This window comes from Perna viridis, chromosome 9 (genome assembly GCF_037379345.1).
Source record: "Perna viridis isolate PV_CMFRI_1.1 ecotype Kerala chromosome 9, ASM3737934v1, whole genome shotgun sequence".
Classification (NCBI taxonomy): Eukaryota; Metazoa; Mollusca; class Bivalvia; order Mytilida; family Mytilidae; genus Perna; species Perna viridis.
In genome coordinates, this window is record NC_142453.1 from 13204497 (window position 1) to 13226549 (window position 22053).

At 32.4% G+C, this 22053-nt stretch overlaps 1 protein-coding gene across 2 annotated transcripts in view; it reads left to right on the forward strand.

Annotated features, from left to right (window-relative positions):
- Positions 1–19764, forward strand: part of LOC148606847 (uncharacterized) — a 47041-nt gene extending 27277 nt beyond the window's left edge. For both annotated transcript variants that reach the window (XM_088543454.1, XM_088543455.1), the window contains 6 exons: positions 38–130; positions 10891–10979; positions 11703–11803; positions 14143–14737; positions 17358–17459; positions 18729–19764. In XM_088543454.1, the coding sequence (XP_088399580.1) occupies positions 38–130; positions 10891–10979; positions 11703–11803; positions 14143–14737; positions 17358–17459; positions 18729–18785 (1037 nt within the window). In that variant the 3' untranslated portion in view covers positions 18786–19764. The remainder of the gene's footprint in view (positions 1–37; positions 131–10890; positions 10980–11702; positions 11804–14142; positions 14738–17357; positions 17460–18728) is intronic.
- The last annotated feature ends 2289 nt before the right edge of the window (positions 19765–22053 follow it).

Sequence of the window (22053 nt, forward strand, 5' to 3'; positions counted from 1 at the left end):
AAATTGCTTCACATCTGACCTTTTAATGTATTTCCAGAGGCATTGAGAAAAAAAGATGAGGAATTTAAACAACAAGTGAACTTGGTTGAATCAGTCAAACATCAGCTTACAACACTACAGGAAGAATGTGGTATTTATATTTAAAGGGATAGAATTATTGTCAAGGAATCCTGTTTTATATTCAATATATTCTAGAATATAATGAGATATCTTTCTAGATACACAATGTCATTACTTTGCTACACTTCTCAACAAGTTTCATGTAGATTTATTCACTGGTTTAAGGGAAGGTGTTGTTCAAGTTTTTTTATTTTGTTTTGTTTTTTGTTTTTTTTTGAGGGGGTGGTGCATAGTCCTCTTCTGTAAACCCCTAATTCATTCAGAACAAAAAGTTAAATAACAGGTGCTCATGGCCATGTGCCTAATGACTATTCCTTGAAGAAAACATACAAATCTAATAAGGAGTTTAGAAGGATATATGGATTGAAAAGAAATGTTGAACATCTTGATCACTACATACCTCTAGCTTGTTACATTTTTTAGATTAATGTCACTTTATGTTATCATTGGTACTACTGTGTTTAATCTGTAACTCAATTATTGACTGTTTGAGTTAAATGAATCTTGGAAAATAATTCTTAAAAACTCATATTTCAAAATTATTTCAATTTTCTTTTGAAGATCCTTTTCTAGGGTACATACAAACTCTGAGAATATTTTCTGAATTTTCTCTCAGCAGTCATAAAGAGTAAATTCATGATCTTTTCAGATTTTGCTTATGCATTTTTAATACTATACAGACCAATAAAAACAAACTCTAACATCTCAAATGTTTATAATTAGTCTAAAGTTGGCATCGAAATATCAGAATCTTTTGCTACGGAGGTCATGTGATTGGTCACAGGTAGCATTGTCATCGATATGCCTAATAACTGCAAGCCTAAAATCAAAGTGACCCAATATACACTGATTAAGTCAATTACAATATGAGGTGCAAGGTGGACGGTTGTTTTCACCTTTTGGTGGCTCTGGTAATAGTCTTTTTACCATCTTGACCCAAGGAAGAAAATTTCACTATGTAAGCAATGATTGGTAAACATAAATTTCCCCATAACAGCTTTAACATATGTATACAACAGAGTTTACGTAGCCTGCGAAGATCACATTGAAGAAAGCTGCTTTAAAAGAAGTCTGGTGGTGATTTTATTTGTATTTCCATCTGTTCTTTTAAACAATCGCTATCATTCATAACTCATCCTTTTCTGGTACTAACATATCATCGTAGGTTTAGACATATATAAAGTTTAAAAAAAAAAGAAAAAAGAAATGAAAATCCACAACATATTAACTTGAACTTTTAGATTAATTTCATTCCCAGTTGCTCATTTGCTTTTACTTTGTATGTATGTAAAATTTCAATTTTAGTTACTTTATGTTCTTTGTTATGTATGTCTGTTTTCCATGTCTGGTTTTTGTCCCTGGAATACATTCTTTTGATTACCACTATAACCTTGGTTCCCTTCATTACCCTATCAACAAAGTTACGGTTTTTTGTGTTTGTTAAAACAGTTTCTTTAAAATGTGAAAAGAATATAGCCCACTACAAAATTTATATGAAATATGTGTGATGCTTCTAATATTATTCCTCAATGTAATAATGAATTAGGGTAACAATAAAACTACCGAACACTAATCTGATTCATGAGCAAGTCAAGTCCAAAATAAATCTGGCAAAATTGATTTTACACCACCAGAGAAGCTGGTATTGCATTCACACTACCGGAATTTTTAAAATGTAATATGGTTGATATGTAAATCCCTTGTGTTTTTTTTTACATTTGATGTGTATATGACCTTACTTTTTTTTATGATAAAATTATTTAGAATACTTTCTGCACAAAATTTATAATTCTTTCACACACTTCGGTTGTATTCCGGATGTCATACCTTAAAGGTAATTATTATCCCCTTTACCTGTATTTATTGCCCTTATTTCCTGTGTATAGTTTTTACCTGTCATTCATGTCATGTCATAAATTATTACCCCCCCTCCCTTCGCATTTCCTTCTGTGTTTATTTGCCCAATTTCCAATGTATAGTCTAAGTCCTACTTCATGGATATACTGTTAGAAATATTGATTATATTATCAGTGTCTCCTGTTTTCCTTTCTACTTTTTTTCATGTTTTATGGCAGTAAAGCTCTGTAGTGTAATGAATTATTCAATAATTTATTATTAGTATCATTATTTAATTTTGTTTGACTAAAGCTATAAATCTAAATATACATTTTATACAAAACAATAAACAACAATATAAGCACAGAAATTCAATAAATAAAAAGTTTTGCAAGGTTTTCTTTAAACATACAATATCACTTTGAGCATTTTGTTTAAACACATGAGTTCATTTTCACTATTGTCACTGTTTTAGCAAACACTGTTGAAAGTCTATTAGTTAGAAACGTCTAACTCTGCACCTGCAGCTGTAGTACGTCTACCCAGGCAAATGTTGAAGGCGACACCATTCAAGAATTCTGGAACTGTCTTTGGTCATAAAAAAAAACTACTGGAAATTTCACTTCTACAAATGTATAGCCAACAAAAAAGAAAAAAAATAATACTTCAAAACAATCTTAATACCTTTTTCATAAAAATTAAATATTTGCCTGTAAACTTAAGCAAAACCCTTATTATTTTACCATAATTGAAAAAATTGAAAAAAAAACTATTTGAAAGAAAAATACAAAACTAAAAATTAATCCCCCCAAAAATAAAAAAAAAAAAATTCTATTTCATATTTGCCTTAAAAATTATCAACATTTTATGATTTGTGACTTTTTGTCCTGTGACTTATTGTCCTCAATTTCCACTGTGACTTTTTATCCTGTGACTTTTCGTCCGTGACTTTTTGTCCTGTGACTTTCCGTCCTACATTCTATCTTTTTACACTTTATTATACTCATATTATGACTGTATTTCTTTGAAGTATGATAATTGATAATTAATTATAATATGTAACAATTACTGTTGGATTGGTTGTTTATTAGACACACTAATGAGTCAATCAACTTCCAATAGTCTTTCAAATTGTCATCATGTACTGTCAGCAGGTCATTAATAATATTCTAACGTACATGTACAATTTCTGTAAAACCATAGTTATGAAAAATAAGTCACATCATAATATTACAGTAAACTTATGTCATCTTAAAGTAAATATAAATATTGACATATTTAGTTGCACATTTTGATGCTCGATCTGCCGAAAATCAAATACAGGTTGTACTAAAATTTAAATTAAGTTTACTATTTTTTTAAAGAGCAATAATAAATTACCAAAATTATTAAAATGTATATTTAATTCTGCAGGAAAAATATATCATCAAATTAGCCCACCCCACACCCCAATAATATATATAAACTATTGAAAATACCCTATGAAATACATTATTTATTGTCAATTTAGTTTGTATTTTGATATCAATGCAAACTTTTGTTTTCAAAACAATTTACTATTACCCTGCAACATCCAATAACATTTTACAGGTAAATTTTTGGCAGATCAAAGCATTTGTGTCCAGGGAATTATCCAGTTTCTCGTCTTGGTGAAATAAGCTGTAAGGCAAAATCTAATTCGCAAGCTAATTCTGACATGCAAGTAAACAAATACATGGCTTGTTAGCGGTAACCCGTTCTAAAAGTACATTGAATTTGCATTGTTTGTTCCTTTAATTAAAGATTTATTTCATATCCAAAGATGCATTTTTTTTTATTTTAAAATTCATGAATACAAAAATAATAATAAACATAATAAAGTAGCAATGTACAAATTGTGTAAAAACAAGAAAAATAGAAAAAGTGCAAAAATATTTTTCACAATAACAACAACTTGTATATTTTGGCAACATTGGTCTTATGTTGTTTAACTAATTATTTGGTCTTAAGATGTATGAGGTATTGACAGGAGTTTTAGTCTCAGTGCTTGTGATGTCATAATAGGTAAGATAACTCAATTAGTTTCCCTTGGTTTTCGTTGTATACAAATTTAATTTCAACTTTGGTAGTAGGTACCTTCCACATTTTTCCATATTTTTACTTATTTGCAGAAAATTTGCCTCTAATTGGTAGAAAATAGGTTAAAATTACATGGGATTTTTTTTATTAATCAATTCTGACTACAAGTTGTGATTTGGTTCAGTGGAAGAAGGTTAAAATTTAAGACTTTTAACTCAGTTCAGTTTTCATGTTTACCCCATCTCTGGGTCATATGTATTGATTTCAGAAAATGATGTAAAAATTTTCTACAATTTATATATAAAATCCTGTTTGTACATATCTTTAGACCAGAGAAGTTTTATTCAGTTTGCATTGGTGAAATTTTTAAAATCTGCTCAAATGAGTATATTGAAATGCACTTGAAAATTCATTGTGGTCTCGTGCCATAAACATAAACAATGGCGGATGAAACTGAGGCTATACAATAGAAAAAATCCAATATCTCTGTTAAGCATTTTCTTTGTGATGTAATACATTGCATTTTTATTTTTTTTCGACTATCTGAATCGATTTAACCCTACTTGTAAAAATTGTGAACTTACACTTCAAGGAACTCCCATTGGGCTTAAAGTATCTTCCTTATTGTCCCACATTTGAAACTTATAGGTAGAAATGGTAAGATTTTTTGTGGAACAATGAGGAATAGGTATGTGGAACTATGAGGAATAGGCATGTGGGACAATAAGGAATAGGTATGTATGACAATGAGGAATAGGCATTTGGGGCAATGAGGAATAGGTATGTGTGACAATGAGGAATAGACATGTGGACTAATGAGGAATAGGCATGTGGGGCAATGAGGAATAGGTATGTTTGACAATGAGGAATAGGTATGTGTGACAATGAGGAGTATGTATATCGGGCAATGAGGAATAGGCATTTGGGGCAATGAGGAATAGGTATGTGTGACAATGAGGAATAGACATGTGGACTAATGAGGAATAGGCATGTGGGGCAATGAGGAATAGGTATGTGTGACAATGAGGAATAGGCATGTGGGCCAATGAGGAATAGGTATGTGGGACAATGAGGAATATGCATGAGGGCCAATGAGGAATAGGTGTGTGGGACAATGAGGAATAGGCATGAGGGCCAATGAGGAATAGGTATGTGGGACAATGAGGAATATGTATGTGGGACAATGCAGTTTTGTTTGTTATTTTTACTTTGTAAAATATATTTTTATTAAATGTAGTTAATAATGAGAAATAACACAACAAATATTGATATATTTCATATATTTATTAAAATATGTTTTATTATACTTGGTCTAGAGAAGTCTAAAAAAAATAGACCACTTTTAAGAGTAAATAATTACAACACAAGAATTCACAGAAAATTTGAATATGAATCCACACTGGGCCACTGTAATTTCATCATTCTGTAGTCTTCTCTTCAGTTGTTAGAGTCTATGTACTTTGAATTCCATGACAAGTCTGGCATGGTACTGGATTGTGATAACTTCATTGATAGCTCTCTCTTAATTCTTTAAGTTTCTATGGTAGGGTATACATGTTGAGGTGTAGGTAGTGTATCATCTTGAATCCAATGTGGCATTCTTCAGGTTACTGGTAGTTCCTGACCATGCAGTTCAGTAGTGACTCCATAGTTATCTGTCCCAAACCGGTAGGTGGTATTGTTGGGGTCATTGCATGGCTGTGTGTAGTGGCTGTTATTAACTAAATGGTAATGGGTCCACTCAAAACACAAGTACAATAGTATATCTTTTACTGACAACACTAAACTAAACCCACCAACTGACAATTCAAGCATAAGCAAACAATAAAACAAAAGTTAACAATCTAACCCTTTCTCTTTGTGAGGTGATTGTCTGAAGAGTGTCGTTATCACTGGCATATAAAAGAATTAAAATGTTATAGAAGTTTAAGCTTTAAGTGTGGCTATGGCTTTTATCAAATTGTGTCTCTATTACTAATTATTGCTTATGAGTATCATGCACTATGCAACAAGTGTCTGTCACTATGAAACTTGTATCATCATATCTTATATCTTTCTATTGTCACATAAGTCTACAGTCAATATTAATTCTTTATTCCTTTCCTTTAAGAAATTTTTACTGAATGAGTCCAGTTTTGAAACATTTTAAAAGGTCCTGTCCTGAAGCTCCATGTTTTGTAAGCACATTTGCCTACTGAAAACTACCATCTACCCAGTTAATGCTTTTAATTTCTCCATTCTGAATTGACTGCACTAATTTCAAGTCTTAATTTTCTTTCACTGACTTGCTTTTTTGAGTAAACTGTGTGATGAAGGTTTTTGTTATTCATGTAACATTTGATTGGAATGCGAATCCTACTAACTCACTATATGAACTTGCTAATGAAATAGCACAAATCCACACAATCTTCAAGAGCTAAAGCTTCTCTTGCCATGGTACTCCACACAACTCTTCTGATTTTCTTGGATTGCCACATTACTGGATTCACTTTTCCATTTGCTCCTTTCAGAAAGATCACAAAGCCACCTTGGCTTCCTCCATCTGGTAGATTACCATATGAGGCATCACTGAATAACATCTCTGCATTAGTTCAAAGATCTTGAAAAGTTCCCGGTAAGCTTGACTTCATCATTCTGAACTTTTCATACCAGTTTGTTTAATTTTTCTCAAATCATCAACCTTGTTTTTTGTAACTGTTGCTGAAATTGATGCAACATCAAAGGCAATATCAGGTCTGGTTTGCTAAGTAAGCCACAATAGTTGCCCAATTTATGATCTGACATTTGTTTTTTCAGCAGATGGCAACATTAAGGATTTATTTCTTTTTTGAGGAACAGTTGCTTTTTCTCATAGAGTTGGCATAGTCATTTTGACTGAGAATATACAGACAGTATTTTGCTGTGTATAGTGTGCATTTATGTATAATGTGCAGGATGGTTTTTCCTTTAGAAGTTGATGTAAAAAACTTTTTACCGATGTATGTATGTATTGTACACGGTGAAAATAGTGTAACTCGTTAGAACCATGAACATTTCTGGCTTTAATTTATTTGTAAATAGAAAGGACCATTTCATCTGTTTTGTGTATTTATTTCAGTAAAGAGTATTGTTTTTGTTACTATCTGTTTTGTCCGTGTTTATGTGTATTCATTTACTATTCGGCTAAAAAATGTGTAACATAGACAATAGCTGAAATTGTCAGCTTGGACATATGTTTTGATTACCTTTGAAAAGTTTCTATTGAGAGTAATAGATTTCTGAAGATTGCTTATTTTAGAATATTTATTTTACAATCAATTTAGGGGTCTGACCGTCTGAGTGAACAATGCAGACCGTCATCAAATAGGGCATGTGTGTTGATAGCTCGACCAAGCGTGATCTAATGAGATGCAGAATTTTCTCCAATGTGTAACTGGGATACATAAAGGGTTTATGTTTAAAATTAATAGTTTTTACGTTGGATAAGGATTTGGATATTAGTTCACTGAAGAAAGGAAGCCAAATATCAAAAAGTAGAATATCCAATATCTATGAAGTAGAGTTCAATACGATGAGTAAATAACGATATTTTTTTTAAACCAACTACTTTGTCAAAAAAACTCATGAAAAATCAGTAAACATGGTTTGACAGCTCATACGTTGACTCTGATTCGATGCTGTAAAAATGTTTTGAAATGATGTATGGTGTATTATACGCACCCCTATGTTCTAAAATCAGTTTCCTGGTAAAAAAGTGTGCACAATACACACCAAAATACAGTAGGTTTCACCATTCTGTGATAAATTTAACCCTAGTACTGGGCATGTCATCTTTAGCTTGGAGATTTTTGTCTTCACTTCCAATATCTAGACTATCATCATGAATGCCAGAACTGTCTAAACTTCTCATCACTGGACTCACTATTTCTCTTCATCAATGCTGTCATTTTCTGTGTTAGTTTCAATATCATTTCTGTCTGCGGCAGAATATTCATCGTTTTAAACTCAAATGGCATGTTCATCATCAGTGTCGTCATAATATTGAATTTGCTCAAGATTTTTCTGTCTATTTTGTTGAATTCAACAGCAATTCAAGGACTTAGTACCTTGATAATTTTCAGTTGTGAGAGATTTGTTGGGAATTCGATTTTTTTTGGGGGGGCATTGATGTTTCTTTGGTCTACATCTACTTTGATGTACACAAACATATAAACTACCATATCTAATGAGTACAACTGCATTGTCTTGTTCTTTAATCCATCCTGGGCCTTTTCACAGATTATCATGAAAATAGTAAACCTTTTCTCCATTGTTAAATTTTTCTCCAGATGGTCTTATTTGCTCACACAAAGCCCCTCTCACCTTTTCAGAAGATTCAGCAGCTGTAACTGCTTTTCTATCTTGATGTAAACCAACATGATGTTTGCCCATGATACTACTCGAACTTTGACCTTCTAATGCAGGTGACTGAAGACAGATTTGGGTTTCTCCCAAATACAATCTGGTAAGGGCTGTACCCAAAGATACTTAGACTATTTTAGCACTTATAGCCCAACTAATAGCTTTCTTCTATGAAAGTTTGGCTTATTCTCATATTATAATCTGCACAACTGTAATAGTTTTCACAGCCGTATTTAGGTTTTCAACCATATCATGAAAAATTTATGAAGTAAATTCATCTCCATTGTCATTATACACATTAATTTCAGGGGCACCATCTACACTGACCCATACTTGCATGAACTTGTTAACAATAACTTGTGGATCTTTGCATTGTCTTATGATTGCAGCAGTGCACTCAGTCTGCTAAACAGGTCTATTATAAGTAGATAGTACAGGTTGTGATCTATCTCATGTAAGTCCATGGCCACTACTTGATTGAGATCATTTTCATGAGAAAAAACTACTATTGGTTTTGTGTTTGGATGTTTGTGTCAATGACAAACTACACACTTTTGTTCTGTCACAGATAGCTCAGCACCATTGGAAAGAATGATTAGATTTTTGGTATATGACTTAAGCATGATGACTTGTACCATGTATCCTCTTTCCAGCTTTCTAGGTCATCTACTTCCTGTTTTACAAGCGACTTAGTAGAATTTTTACATGTGCTGTAATGGGAAATTATCTGTCACAGATTTCTCAGCACCCATTGGAAGGAATGATTAGATGTTTGGTGATACAGTCATTAGATGAGCTTTCAAGATGTTTCTATACATAGATTACAGCATTATATAACATTTATTTTATTCATCTAAAATTTCTGTTATGAGCAAAAAAATCATAATACAACTGAGGACATTCACTCAATCTTAAATACTTCAAAGGTTACACATACATAGCTCTTTTGAATATAATGAGTATTTTGCATACATTATAAAAAGAAAGAAATTGTCCATTTGTTCTGTTCATGCTTTTTATAAGTCTTACCGGTATCTTCTTTTAAAGATTATATTTACCTAAAAATACTTAGAATTACAGCTTTTGGTATCTGAAAAGAAAACTAATATTTATCTGATCTTAATTATAAAAATGTTTATATTAAAGATAAGGTAAACTTAATTTTTTTTCTACTCTGAAATTCAATAAGGGAGAATCAGAACTGTGAATTTTCAAAAGTGGCACAGGAATGAACCAGGCATAATATCAATCTTAATTTGTAATATTTTAATTCAATTTTTGTCTATTTTAATGTAGAAACATTGATTTGAATATTTAATGTAATGGGACAACCATTTGATTTTGAAGGAGTCTGGCAAATTTTGTCAGAATTATTATTTCTCAAGTATCTGGACTGAGGTCAGAAAATATGTTTATTTTCTAAGAGAGCTGGGGCTGAATATTTATTTTCAACCTTTTCAGGGCCAGAATATTTATTTCCAGGAGCTCTCCCCTCCGAATCAAATTGTCATCCCTAAATATAATTAAAAACTATTTAATCAGGCCACATAATAAAGCTATGGTACTTAAAGCCATTTGAATATCTATGGATTTTAATATTTGTTTAGAAAGCACGTTTTGTGATGGTCAATTAGCATCTTTTGATATTCACATGATACAATTATGTACTTGAATATTCAAATAGATCTTGGAATACTTAAGCCTACACAAAAGAATAGAAACATATAAAATTAAAATTGCACTAAGCCTAATATTTCCCAGAGTTTGTATGTACTAAAGAAAAGAAGTTTAAATTTGTTGAAAATGAATTTGAAGAATTATCTTTGGAGTATTAATATAATTCAAACGGACTATAGCATTGAATCAAAACTATTCAATTTTTGTACATTTTGTACATTTTCACAGAAGTTTTATGGTTGCTATTATGAATTTGTGGATTGTTATGGTGTATCCATCGGCACCATGAAAACAGATTTATTCAGTGTGTCATAGTTCTCCTTTCCTCGTTTGTCTACCCCGGACTTGACTTTTTATGAGCAACTGGGCGGGTGTTTCTAGAAAAGCAGGGGACACTTACCCTACCAGTGCACCCGGTCCATGCTCGCAGTTTTTAGTGGAGTCAAGTTGCTCATTTGCTTTTGTTACTTTGTATGTATGATTTTAGTTACTTCATGTTCTTTGTTGTGTATGTCTGTTTTCCATGTCTGGTCTTGGTCCCTGGATTACATTCTTTTGATTATCGCTATAACCTTGGTTCCCTTGCTATTTTTTAGCAGTATATGCTATCATAATTAATATACTATTGACCTTTAAATGATTTCACTTTAAAAGGTGTTTTGAATGTAACTGTAATTACAATACATGACATTGCAATGTAATTTGTCCCATGCCTGATTTATTACATGTATTATCATCAATACAAATAACACTGTCTCTCAAAGTCTAAAATCATATGAACAAAAAAAAATAGTTAAATGGTGTTCTTGTCCATTGTAGGTAATAATGAAAAATCTAAAGATCTATTGATAGAATCTGTGAAATCCAAACAGACTAGAACTGATGCTCAACTAAAACAACTGAGGGAGGTAGGAACACATCACAGTATATGATATTGAAAATATATGCATATTTGCATGTTATTTATAATTTTTGTGGGCAGGACAACTTTGTAATTACTGTTATATATCAGTGATTAGCTCAGTAGTGTACTTGCATTGGTATGCATTTTAAATTTGGGTTAAAAGTGGACATGTTGGATGTATACTTATGTAAAATCTCAGGAATGTTAGCAAAAGATTTTTTTATTTTGATTGCTCAAAGGTTCTTTGAAAAAAGTGCATAATTTTACAATATATAAAATTACAAGAACAATTTTTGTCCTTGACTTCACTGAGATTGTAGATTTTATTTTGTTTAATATTTGTATTGTTGTTTCTCTCCAAATGTACTTGATCCAGTTGTACATGTAACACCGTTTTGAGTTAACATTTTTTACAGAAGTTCTGGGATTTAAAAACTTTTTTGTGCATATGACCCAATAGTAATACCGGAACATCGTTTTTGTAGAAAAAAAACTCCACTGATTTCAGTAATTAGATTGTTTTCAAAATTTGTATTATTGAATGTGTTTGTCTATATAGTACAATAAGAACTTTTTGTGGATGCACTGATCAGTTGCCAAAAAATTGCAAATTCCATCCTAAAAGGAGAAACTTGGTTGTTGTCGGTAGTTGTAAAAACTAATAAGAACCGATGACTCACTTCTAAATCAAATATTGAAAAAATTATAAATGCTTTCTATTTAATAGCTGTTTGAGAGACAACAGAGGGAGTTAATGTTATTACAGTTGAATCTTGAGAGCTCAAAGGAAGTTATAAATAAACAGCAAAGTAGTCTTGAAGAAATGAGGTCTGTACATGTGACAATTCAATATAGTCTTTCGATTGGTAATTATTAGTCCCCTAAGGGAGACTTTTGCTGAAGGAGATCTTTGGTTTGCATTCTGTCAGTGCACCAAATCAGTTTTCTGCATTTTTTTATCATGCTTGCAAATATACGGTATATTTGATATTTGGTGCATTGCTTTACCATGGCAAGTTAAAGAACAAGTTAAAAAATGGTGTCATTGTTTTTTGCTGAGTTATGCCCCTTGGACTTAGAAACTTAGACTTAAATTTTTCTGCATTTTTAACTCATCTGATCTGAAGGGACATGTGAGCTGTTCCCATCACTTGGAGTCCGGTGCCATCTGTTGTTGTCATCTTTTTCAAAACTTTTCTTCTCTGAAACTACTTGACCAATTAGAACCAATCTTGGTATGAATGTTTCTTAGGGTGTTCTACATAGAAGTGGTTTGGGCATTTTTTATATGTCAAATAACATGGCCACTGTTTCTAAAAATAGAACATGAGGTCAGACAGAAGTTTTTTGTATTTATCTCCAAAGCCATTAGGTGAAGCTGAATTCTGACCAGATAAAATGATCAGCGTGATGAGATCTATCTGTGGTCAAATCTGTTTAGCTATGTTGGAGGTGTTGCCCTCTTTGACATCTTATTGCTATTTTAAATGTTATTACTTGAGAAAAAAATTCTCCTCAGAAACTACTGGACAGAATTTAATGAACAATTATATGATTGATCTTAAGGTATGAGCATTAGGAATTTTTATCCAAGAAAAACAGTTGTTATACAAAAATAGAATGTTGCTTATCAAACCAGGTGAGCAATTGAGGATCTATAGAGCCTTTACTTTTGTTAACAAATTTTGCATGAAGTTTGCATTCTGTTCATCTTCAACAAAAATTTCTTCTGGTAGGAAACTTTGTTTTGCCATGCACTACTCTCAGAATGCTTGTTTTGAAAATAGTGTACTTATTTTCTCATTAAGAACACATTAGATAATACAACTACAGAAATTTGCAGTTGTTTAACAGTATGGCTCTGTTGTCATGGGCGCAATAATTTCAGCACAATAAATTGTGAATAAGTGTATTCATCTCTTGAAAGCCATACCACAAAAAAAAACTTCTTTTGTTTGGGTGATTGTTATCAATCCATAAGGAATTAGGGGCCAGAAACAGGTACTTTAAAAGCGTATGTATCTTTAGTTGTATTATAGGATGTCAAAGTGAGGTTGGGATTAATTCTAAATATTTTGGCTATATCCCAGACTGAGGTGTTATAAGGAGCTAAAATTGAATATGTTTCTGTTTCTTTTTTTTTTTTTTTTTTTTTTTTTTTTTTTATGCTTTTATTTTTTTTGTTGTTAGTTGACAGGTTTCTTTCAAGTTGAACCATGAGGTTTCACACTACTTAAAGGTTGCAATTTATCTGGGGAGTATGATCCTCATCATTAAAGAATAGAGGCTGAAAGAGGCCTAAAATCAGCATTTACATTTACTGTAACTTGTATGTGTACTTGTATCTTATCTTGAGCATTTTCAGTAAGGGTTAGCTGTGATATGTTTAACCAGTGTTTTTTATTTTCCCTATTTCAGGCTACTGTTGGGTCATACAAGGGTCGTACAAGGGAAATGTGTCTTGGCAAACTTTTATACAACGGTCAAAGACAGGTCATATTTTATCCAAATGTGCATTTTTCCACATTTTCATGGCACCTCGTAACTTGAGAAACCTTGTTCAATTTCTAACTTTATTATGATGCTCTTGAGTCCGTGTATTTTTGGAGTTTATGGAGTTATGAGACTATTTAATAAAAGGGGAGGGTCAAGATCTTATATATCATCCCATATTTTGGAAATGACATGTTGGATTTACTTCAAACTATTCACAGCTGCTAGTTTGTTATAATTGTTTGAACATGTTGAAGGTCTGTGTACATTGTGGTGATTTTTTTTTTTCAGTTGACTATTTCATATTTTTAGGGACTTTTTTTTACATGTTGCAACATTACCCATTTTACATTTAACTTCAAACTTAACACAACAGTTTTTGATATTGGTCTAAAGTACTGTATACTTTTTAAATAAAATTAGGATTTTAGTTTCAGAGTTATTAGACATTTCATATTTTTACCACTGTAACTGGAGATCTCTTTGTTTAATTTACTTTTCCTGCAATTGTTTTTTATGATGGTATTTTTTAAACACACCAGTCTCTATGCCAATGTATTTTGCAAAACCTCTGACCATCCTTATTACATTTTTATGTTAATAAATTCAGTATCAAGTTTTTTTATCACGTAGAATCCTAATAACAATACTGATTCATTGTAATTTTGTTTTAGTGCTTCAAGAAGCTGTTTCTCCTGCAGTAAGTCTTTCAGTAGAATCACAGCTGACATTTCACATCAGCAAACAGACAAACAAAAGCAAGTGTTATCACCATCAATTGTATACAAAAGTTCTAATCAAAGGAAATATTATTCATCACCCCCTAATACAGATGATGAAAGTAATAAAAATTCACTTTCTCCATCCATCCATTCTTCTGAAGCTGCACAGAGATCACTTGATCATAAGTTGGTATCCAAAGAGTCCGAGGGCTTTATATATGACCCTAACAGTCGAGCTTTATCTCCTATAAGAGCAGAATATGACATCAGTCTGAATGAATTGGATTCAAACTTTAATAAAGAAAAGGATGATCAAAATTTACATAAGTTGATTGATGGAGAAACTAGAACAGATGATAAAGAAAATATTGATGATGCTATTAAGGAAAGAAGAAGTGCAACAAGGGACAGTGGAATAAGTAGTGCTTATCAAAGTGATTCCAGGAAACATAGACTTTCATTTGAGGAAAAATTGTCTAACTTTCTTGATGATGAAGATGAAAATGCTTTGAATCACAGCTTTAATGCAACAAATACAAACAAAGAGGTAATGCAAAATTTGCCATGACTGCACTACTTACAAAGAGGTAATGTAGCATTTGCTATGACTACATTACTTACAAAGTGGTAATGTAACATTTGCTATGACTGCACTACTCACAAACAAAGAGGTAATGTAAATTTGGTATGACTACATTACTTACAAAGAGGTAATGTAACATTTGCTATGACTGCACTACTCACAAACAAAGAGGTAATGTAACATTTGCTATGACTACATTACTTACAAAGAGGTAATGTAACATTTGCCATGACTACACTACTTACTACTATGTCTACCCTAGGCTTGACTTTTTATGAGCAACTCGGCGGGTGTTTCTAGAAAAGCAGAGGACGCTTACCCTACCAGTGCACCTGGTCCATGCTCCCAGTTTTTAGTGGAGTCCGAGTTGCTCATTTACTTTTGTTACTTTGTATGTAGGTTTTTAGTTACTTTATGTTCTTTGTTGTGTATGTCTGTTTTCCATGTCTGGTCTTTGTCCCTGGACTACATTCTTTTGATTACCGCTATAACCTTGGTTCCCTTGATTACTCTCTTACAAAGTGGTAATGTAACATTTGCTATGACTTCATTATTTACAAACAAAGATGTAATGTAACATTTGCTATGAATGCACTACTTACTTACAAAGAGGTATTTTAACATTTGCTATGACTACATTACTTACAAAGAGGTAATGTAACATTTGCTACTACTGCACTACTTGCAAAGAGGTAATGTAACATTTGCTACTACTGCACTACTTACAAAGAGGTAATGTAACATTTGCTACTACTGCACTACTTACAAAGAGGTAATGTAACATTTGCTACTACTGCACTACTTGCAAAGAGGTCATGTAATATTTGCAATGTCTACATACTTTACATACTTTAAAAGAAAGATGATCAGAATAAGACCAACAATAATTCAGTTTTACAAATTTTAATGTCATGGTCATAAATAAACACTGCAACTGAAAGAAATGTTATTTAGTGTAACATTACAGATTTGATGTACCTGTGTGGTCTGTCAAAATGGTATTTGTACATAAACAGTGTATAAACTTGTATCACTTATAAACTGTATACATATAAATAGATATTATTTAAATTTGAATTATTTTTTTTAATTGAAAAGGCATAAACATATTTTTTTTAAAACAAGCCCTTACAAAAAGGATTAATCCTGCTGATTTGGCTAAAGGATAAGGTTAGTTGGATAACTGAAGACAAGGAAAAGTTACATACCCCTTAGTTTGGGTTAGTTTTTCAAATTATTTGTTATCTATTTTAATAAATCTAAAATAATTCCATATTCAAATAGTACTTTGTTCTAATTTGAAATTGCTTCAAATACATCTCTAACTCTAATTATTTGCCACACAAAATCTCACTACTTATATTATCTGTGTATATTTAGTCCCCACCCCCCAAAAAAAAATCATCACTAAATGAGAGAGTGGTACATAGACAATAGCAAGAGAGAGTGGTACATAGACAATAGCAATGCACTGACTTGACTTAAAACTGATATAACATGTATAAGAAAGGCTTAGATCCGCAGGAAAAAAAAATGTGCCGATTTGTATATCAAAGTTTTTGGCAAGTCAGTGCACTGTTTTTGTCTATACTGAAACAAAAATGTAAAAGGAAAACGATGTTTAAAGAAAGAAAAAACAATGTTTTTTTGTTCATTTATGCATTTTGACAGCTTTAATAGAATGGGTGCAGTATAAATTGAAATGATCTGTTTGCCCATCTTTACTTACTTTTATGAAATGATCTGTTTGCCCATCTTTACTTACTTTTATGAAATGATCTGTTTGCCCATCTTTACTTACTTTTAAAATCAATTACTCCAGTTACTGCTTATTCAGTTGGTAATTTTTTTTTTATTTTCTATGCATACTATATGATTATTTGATTATTTGCAGCTTAACTTTAATGAGCTATATGATATTTGATATCTAGTTCTCCTCAGCAGAACTCACAATTTTTAGGTTTAATGAAACATATTTCCTAGAGTTTTACAAATGACTGCATGGAATATTGGATTCATCTTGTTTGTCTGTCTTGTTTGTCTGTCTGACCGAATTTCAAATTCGGTATGTAGCTTAGCCATTTTTACTGGATGGAATGAAAGGGTAAGTTTACTTTACAAAAATTTTGGCTGTCACTGGAGTGTTGATTTGAAAATTTAGATGTGGCTTTGTGTAGATTGGACATAAGTTGTAAGAGATTTTAGTTACTGTCCAATTTTCAGGACTTTCCAATTGAAACATATGCCATTATGAGTGAGAGCATAAACTTCATGTTTTCATTTCCAAATCTTGGCTAGCCTGATGATCACTCCTCCATCAAAGAACTGGTTACACCTTTTGATTGGCATATTTTTTATTGGAGGTACAATTAGCACAACTGTATTACCTGTGGTCACACAAATATTACCTAACTGCACTTCATTTTACTGAAACCAACAAAAAAGCAAGAAAGAATAAACCATGCCTGTCCTTCTTTCTTCCATGTACCATGTAAAACAAATCAAATGGGTTATAATAAGCTTTGAATGAAGGTTTAATATTCTATGTACATGTGTGTAAAGGATTATCAAATGTTCTTTCCAGGTTGATGCCTCTCCCTCAAGTAAGCTACAGAAGTTATTATTCGAGTCTAGACAAATGATAGCCAGTCTAGAGAAAACAGCTAATGTCAAAAATATTAAACAGGTATGGAAATTGAAAATGTCTGAGATGCCCTTAACAACTGTAAAAAAAAGAGTAATAATTGTGATGTTTTTATAAGACTTTAGCAGTTGTATAATGATATGGTACTGTTGTCATCATATGTAACAATTTAGATTTCTTGTGATGACTTGAATGTTATCTTTCCCCATGCAGCTTGTTGGATGGGATCAATTTTCTCAGAAATCTTTCAGGGGGGTGCGTTTTTGGGGGTTGAGGACTGAACTATGGGTGTGTTGGATATTGTGAGAATGATCTCTTAGGTTCTTGGGTTGATAATAGGACACAAGAAGGTTAAAATGTACTGGTGCCTGGAATTTACTATATCCTTAATGAAAGGTCCTCAGTGAGAGTAAACATATATGAAATGATATTTCAAAGATTCAGGCTATGATTTATTTTATGGATTATGCATGACCTTAACCATGAAGGAATCAAGGGTCAAAAAAGACAAATACATTTGGGCCCAGAAACAAGTATTTTCCTGATATCTAGACAATAACTTTAGTAGAATTGTTTTGATTTGTTTGAACCACAATGTGCCATACAACAAAAGGAAGGTTAAGATGGTCTTTAGGGGTTGTGATGTAAACCAAATAGGGATAGAAATGCAATCAGAAACATGCATTTACCTGACTTGCATACACAACATGTAAGTGTATTGATCTTTCAGAAATTGTACCACAATGTTCCACCCCACTAAAGAAAAACTTGGGGTTTATTTAGAGGTTGAGACTTGATTTGGGGGTCAAAAGCAAGCATTTTCCTGTTTTCCACACAACAACTCAAGTATGTTTATGGATTTCTATGAAATTTAACATAAGATTTCATACCATAAAGGGATTGTTTTGATTATTTGGTGGGGTTTAAAGCCTTAACTGTTCAGGATTAGGATTCAGATAGCAGTCAGAAATAAGCGTGTTATAAAACTTTGCTTTACCCTTTATACATTTATAAACTTACACTCCTCATTTTTATCACAGAAAGAATACATGCTTACTTTTTATGTATTTTACTTGCATTTTACATGTATATGGTAGTGTGATTTATATTTTCTTGAGAACATAAGTTGGTTTGAATGCATTCAGATATAGAAAGTGGTTAGCCTGTTAGCACTCCGATGTATACTGTTGCAGAAGAGTATCACATATCCACATCCATTTATTTAGAAGTTTGGTGCATTATATGTTTTCATGGCTGTTATGTCTCATCAAATATTCTTTAATTTCATACTTATTGTTACATTATCTATAGGAAGAAGAGATCAAGAACAATGATGAAAGCAGAAATACAGATATACAATCTAAATAGACCAGTGTAGATCAGATTTTGGATATACATGTGTATTTGGTATACTGTGTATTTGGATATACATGTATATTTGGTATACTGTGTATTTGGATATACATGTGTATTTGGTATACTGTGTATTTGGATATACATGTATATTTGGTATACTGTGTATTTGGTATACTGTGTATTTGGTATACTGTGGACTTCATAAGTTAGATCTAACATAGCATTCCTTCAATGCTAAAGATTGATGTATAGATATGATGTATACACTCTAATTGGATACAAAATATACCAATAATATGCAATATTGAAGTAATGACTACAGTAATATACAAATGTTAGTCTTTTTTGGAACTTATTTAGATTTCTGGTTACAGTTAGTAGCTTCTTATATGTAGGTGTTTTTATATGATCGCAAAAAGAATTGTGGTTTTGTGATTTTTTGCAGCCCTTTAATAGTAAAGTGCTGTCATTGTTATCATCAACAGACATTTGGTGTCCACTCAATGACATGAGTAACAGTGTTTCACCTTTTCATGCCTTTAGTTGTATATGATAGGGAAAGGAAATATGAAAAAAAATATATTTAACCATAAAGATTTGTTGATGCTATTTGAAATAAATTTTAACTTTGATTATTTGTACATTTACAACATTTTTGACATGACATCTTGACAACAAGTTTTGATACCAGCTTCAGATAAGTTTATTTCTTATGTCTGATCACAAATCGTAAGTTTTTTGCCAAAAATCACAATCCAGAGTCAAGTCCATATTTGTTCCATATCTAGACCTTTGCTGTTGTTTCAAGCAGATCTTGTGACGTATTTATTGTGTTTATTAATTCATATTTGTAATGGCAGCCTAAATTTGTTTAACTGTGATTTGAATACTATTTAAGATTGTTAAGTCATTGTTATTACTGTTTGTAATATTGAGTAATGATTTGTGTACAATATTGATTTTTAATAAAAATACACAATCTTGCATTCCACATAGGTGCAGTTTTGATGCTACTCATTTTTTTTAACCATTTAATTGACTAGACTGAGTATCAGTACTGACAGGATTTTATATCCTAGACAGTATAATGTAAATTGTCAAATTGCTCATTTGTGGAAGTTTGCAGTGAGGAGTTTTTCTCTGCTACATTAATTTATGCTTGTCAAGAAAAATAGACTTCTATACAACCACAAAAAATTTGCAGTTGTATATTGGTATGGTGCTGTTGTCCTCATCCGCAGACATTTGAGTATTAATTGGTTGATCTTTATCAAATTTTAGAACAAGGTTTTTCATGACAAAAGGAAGGTTGGTATTGATTTTAGGGTTATAGCCCAAACCGATTTACAATTATGGGCTAAAAAGGAGCCATAAACAGTAAAAGCATAGGAATATCTGAAATTGTTTCACAACATTCCTTACCAAAATGGTCAGACTTAGATGGATTTTGGGGGTAAAAACTTGAACTTAGGGTTCAGAAACATTGTCCATACAATAACTTTACTATTAGAGATTCAAATTGTATTACAAGATGTCGTACCATCAGAGGAAGACTGGGATTGATTAGACTTCAACCTTGTATGAATTAGGGGTCAAAATGGGGTCCAAAACAAGCATTTTCCTTATGTCCTAACAGTAACTTGAATATAAGTGCATAGATCTCACATAATTTTTATTACAAGGTGCCATACCACAAAAGGAATACTGGGATTTATTTTTGGAGTTGTGACTTAAGCAAAGTAAGAATAAGGGGTCACAAAGGGACCAGAAACTAGTATTTTTTCTGATTTCTGGATGATAACTTGAGTGAAAGGGAATGGTTTATTTTGTAAATTGTACCACAAGGTGCCATATCTCCACAGGAAGCTTGGGAATCATATTTTTCATGTTTTGACTGGAACCATTTAGGAATAATGGCCAGAAAGTGACCATTTCGGTTCTAGGCAAATTTTTAACCATATCTTAATGTTATCAAAATTCAAAGCTGTGTTAAGTTTGAATGGTGTGTCCATTCTTGCCCCAACTGTTTAGTATTTGAGCTCTGTGGTCATATAAAGCTGTGCCCTGTGAAGCATTTGATAAGAAAGAAAGGAGTAAGTAAGCTTGTCAGATAAGAGAAAAGATTGTGCTTTTTAGACCATATTAACGCAAAAAATTGGGTGAGCAACAAGAGCTTTCATATTTTTGTATCAAAATTTTGTAACGGTGAAAAATTTAGAAGTTAGTGATACCGACACCCCTGGTGCAAAAGCTTTTTTTGTGAGGAATTCGTTAGAACCATTGAAGGCAAAATATCATCAAGATATCTAAAGGTATTATTATATTCAAGCAACAGTCTTTAAGGATTTTAGCCATGACTGTGATTCATAACAGAAGAGAAGAGAAGAGCACAATTAGCCCCCATTGGAATGTCAACAACCTAGTATGCATCTCACTATAGGGGTTGATAAGGTGTGTGGTGTCACATGTAGAGAAATATGCTTGTTTCTGGGGGTGGGGGTGTTGGGCAGTTTACATGTAGAATAATATGCTTTTGTTTATAGGGGTGGATGTGTTGGGGGTTATCATGTAGACTAGTCCTCTTACTATATTGATTGATGTGATGTGCAATAGCAGTGCGCTTCTGTCCCTAGAGGAGGATGTGATTTGCGGTGTTGCATGTGAAGTAGTATGCTTCCTCTACAGAGGTAGATGTGAAGGGCGGTGTTACATGTGGAGTAGTATGTTTACTCTATAGAGGTGGATGTGATGGGTGGTGTTACATGTATCCTCTATAGAGGTGGATGTGATTGGCGGTGTTACATGTAGAGTAGTATGCTTCCTCTATAGAGGCGTATGTGATATGCGATGTTACATGTAGAGTAGTATGCTTCCCTCTATAGGAGCGGATATGATGGGCGGTGTTACATGTAGAGTAGTATGCTTCCTCTATAGAGGTGTATGTGATATGCGATGTTACATGTAGAATAGTATGCTTCCCTCTATAGGGGTGGATATGATGGGCGGCGTTACATGTAGAGTAGTATGCTTCTCTCTATAGGGGTTGATATGATGGGCGATGTTACATGTTGAGTAGTATGCTTCTCTCTATAGGGGTTGATATGATGGGCGGTGTGACATGTACAAATGCTGTAGAGTAGAACGACATGCTTCCGATCGTGTATTTGGGATTATTGTGATGGGCATTGTTAAATGTATAGGAGTATACTTAAGTCCGGGTGATTGATTCTATTGGGATTGATGTGGTGGGCAGTGTTACATGGCTAGGAGTATGCTTCTG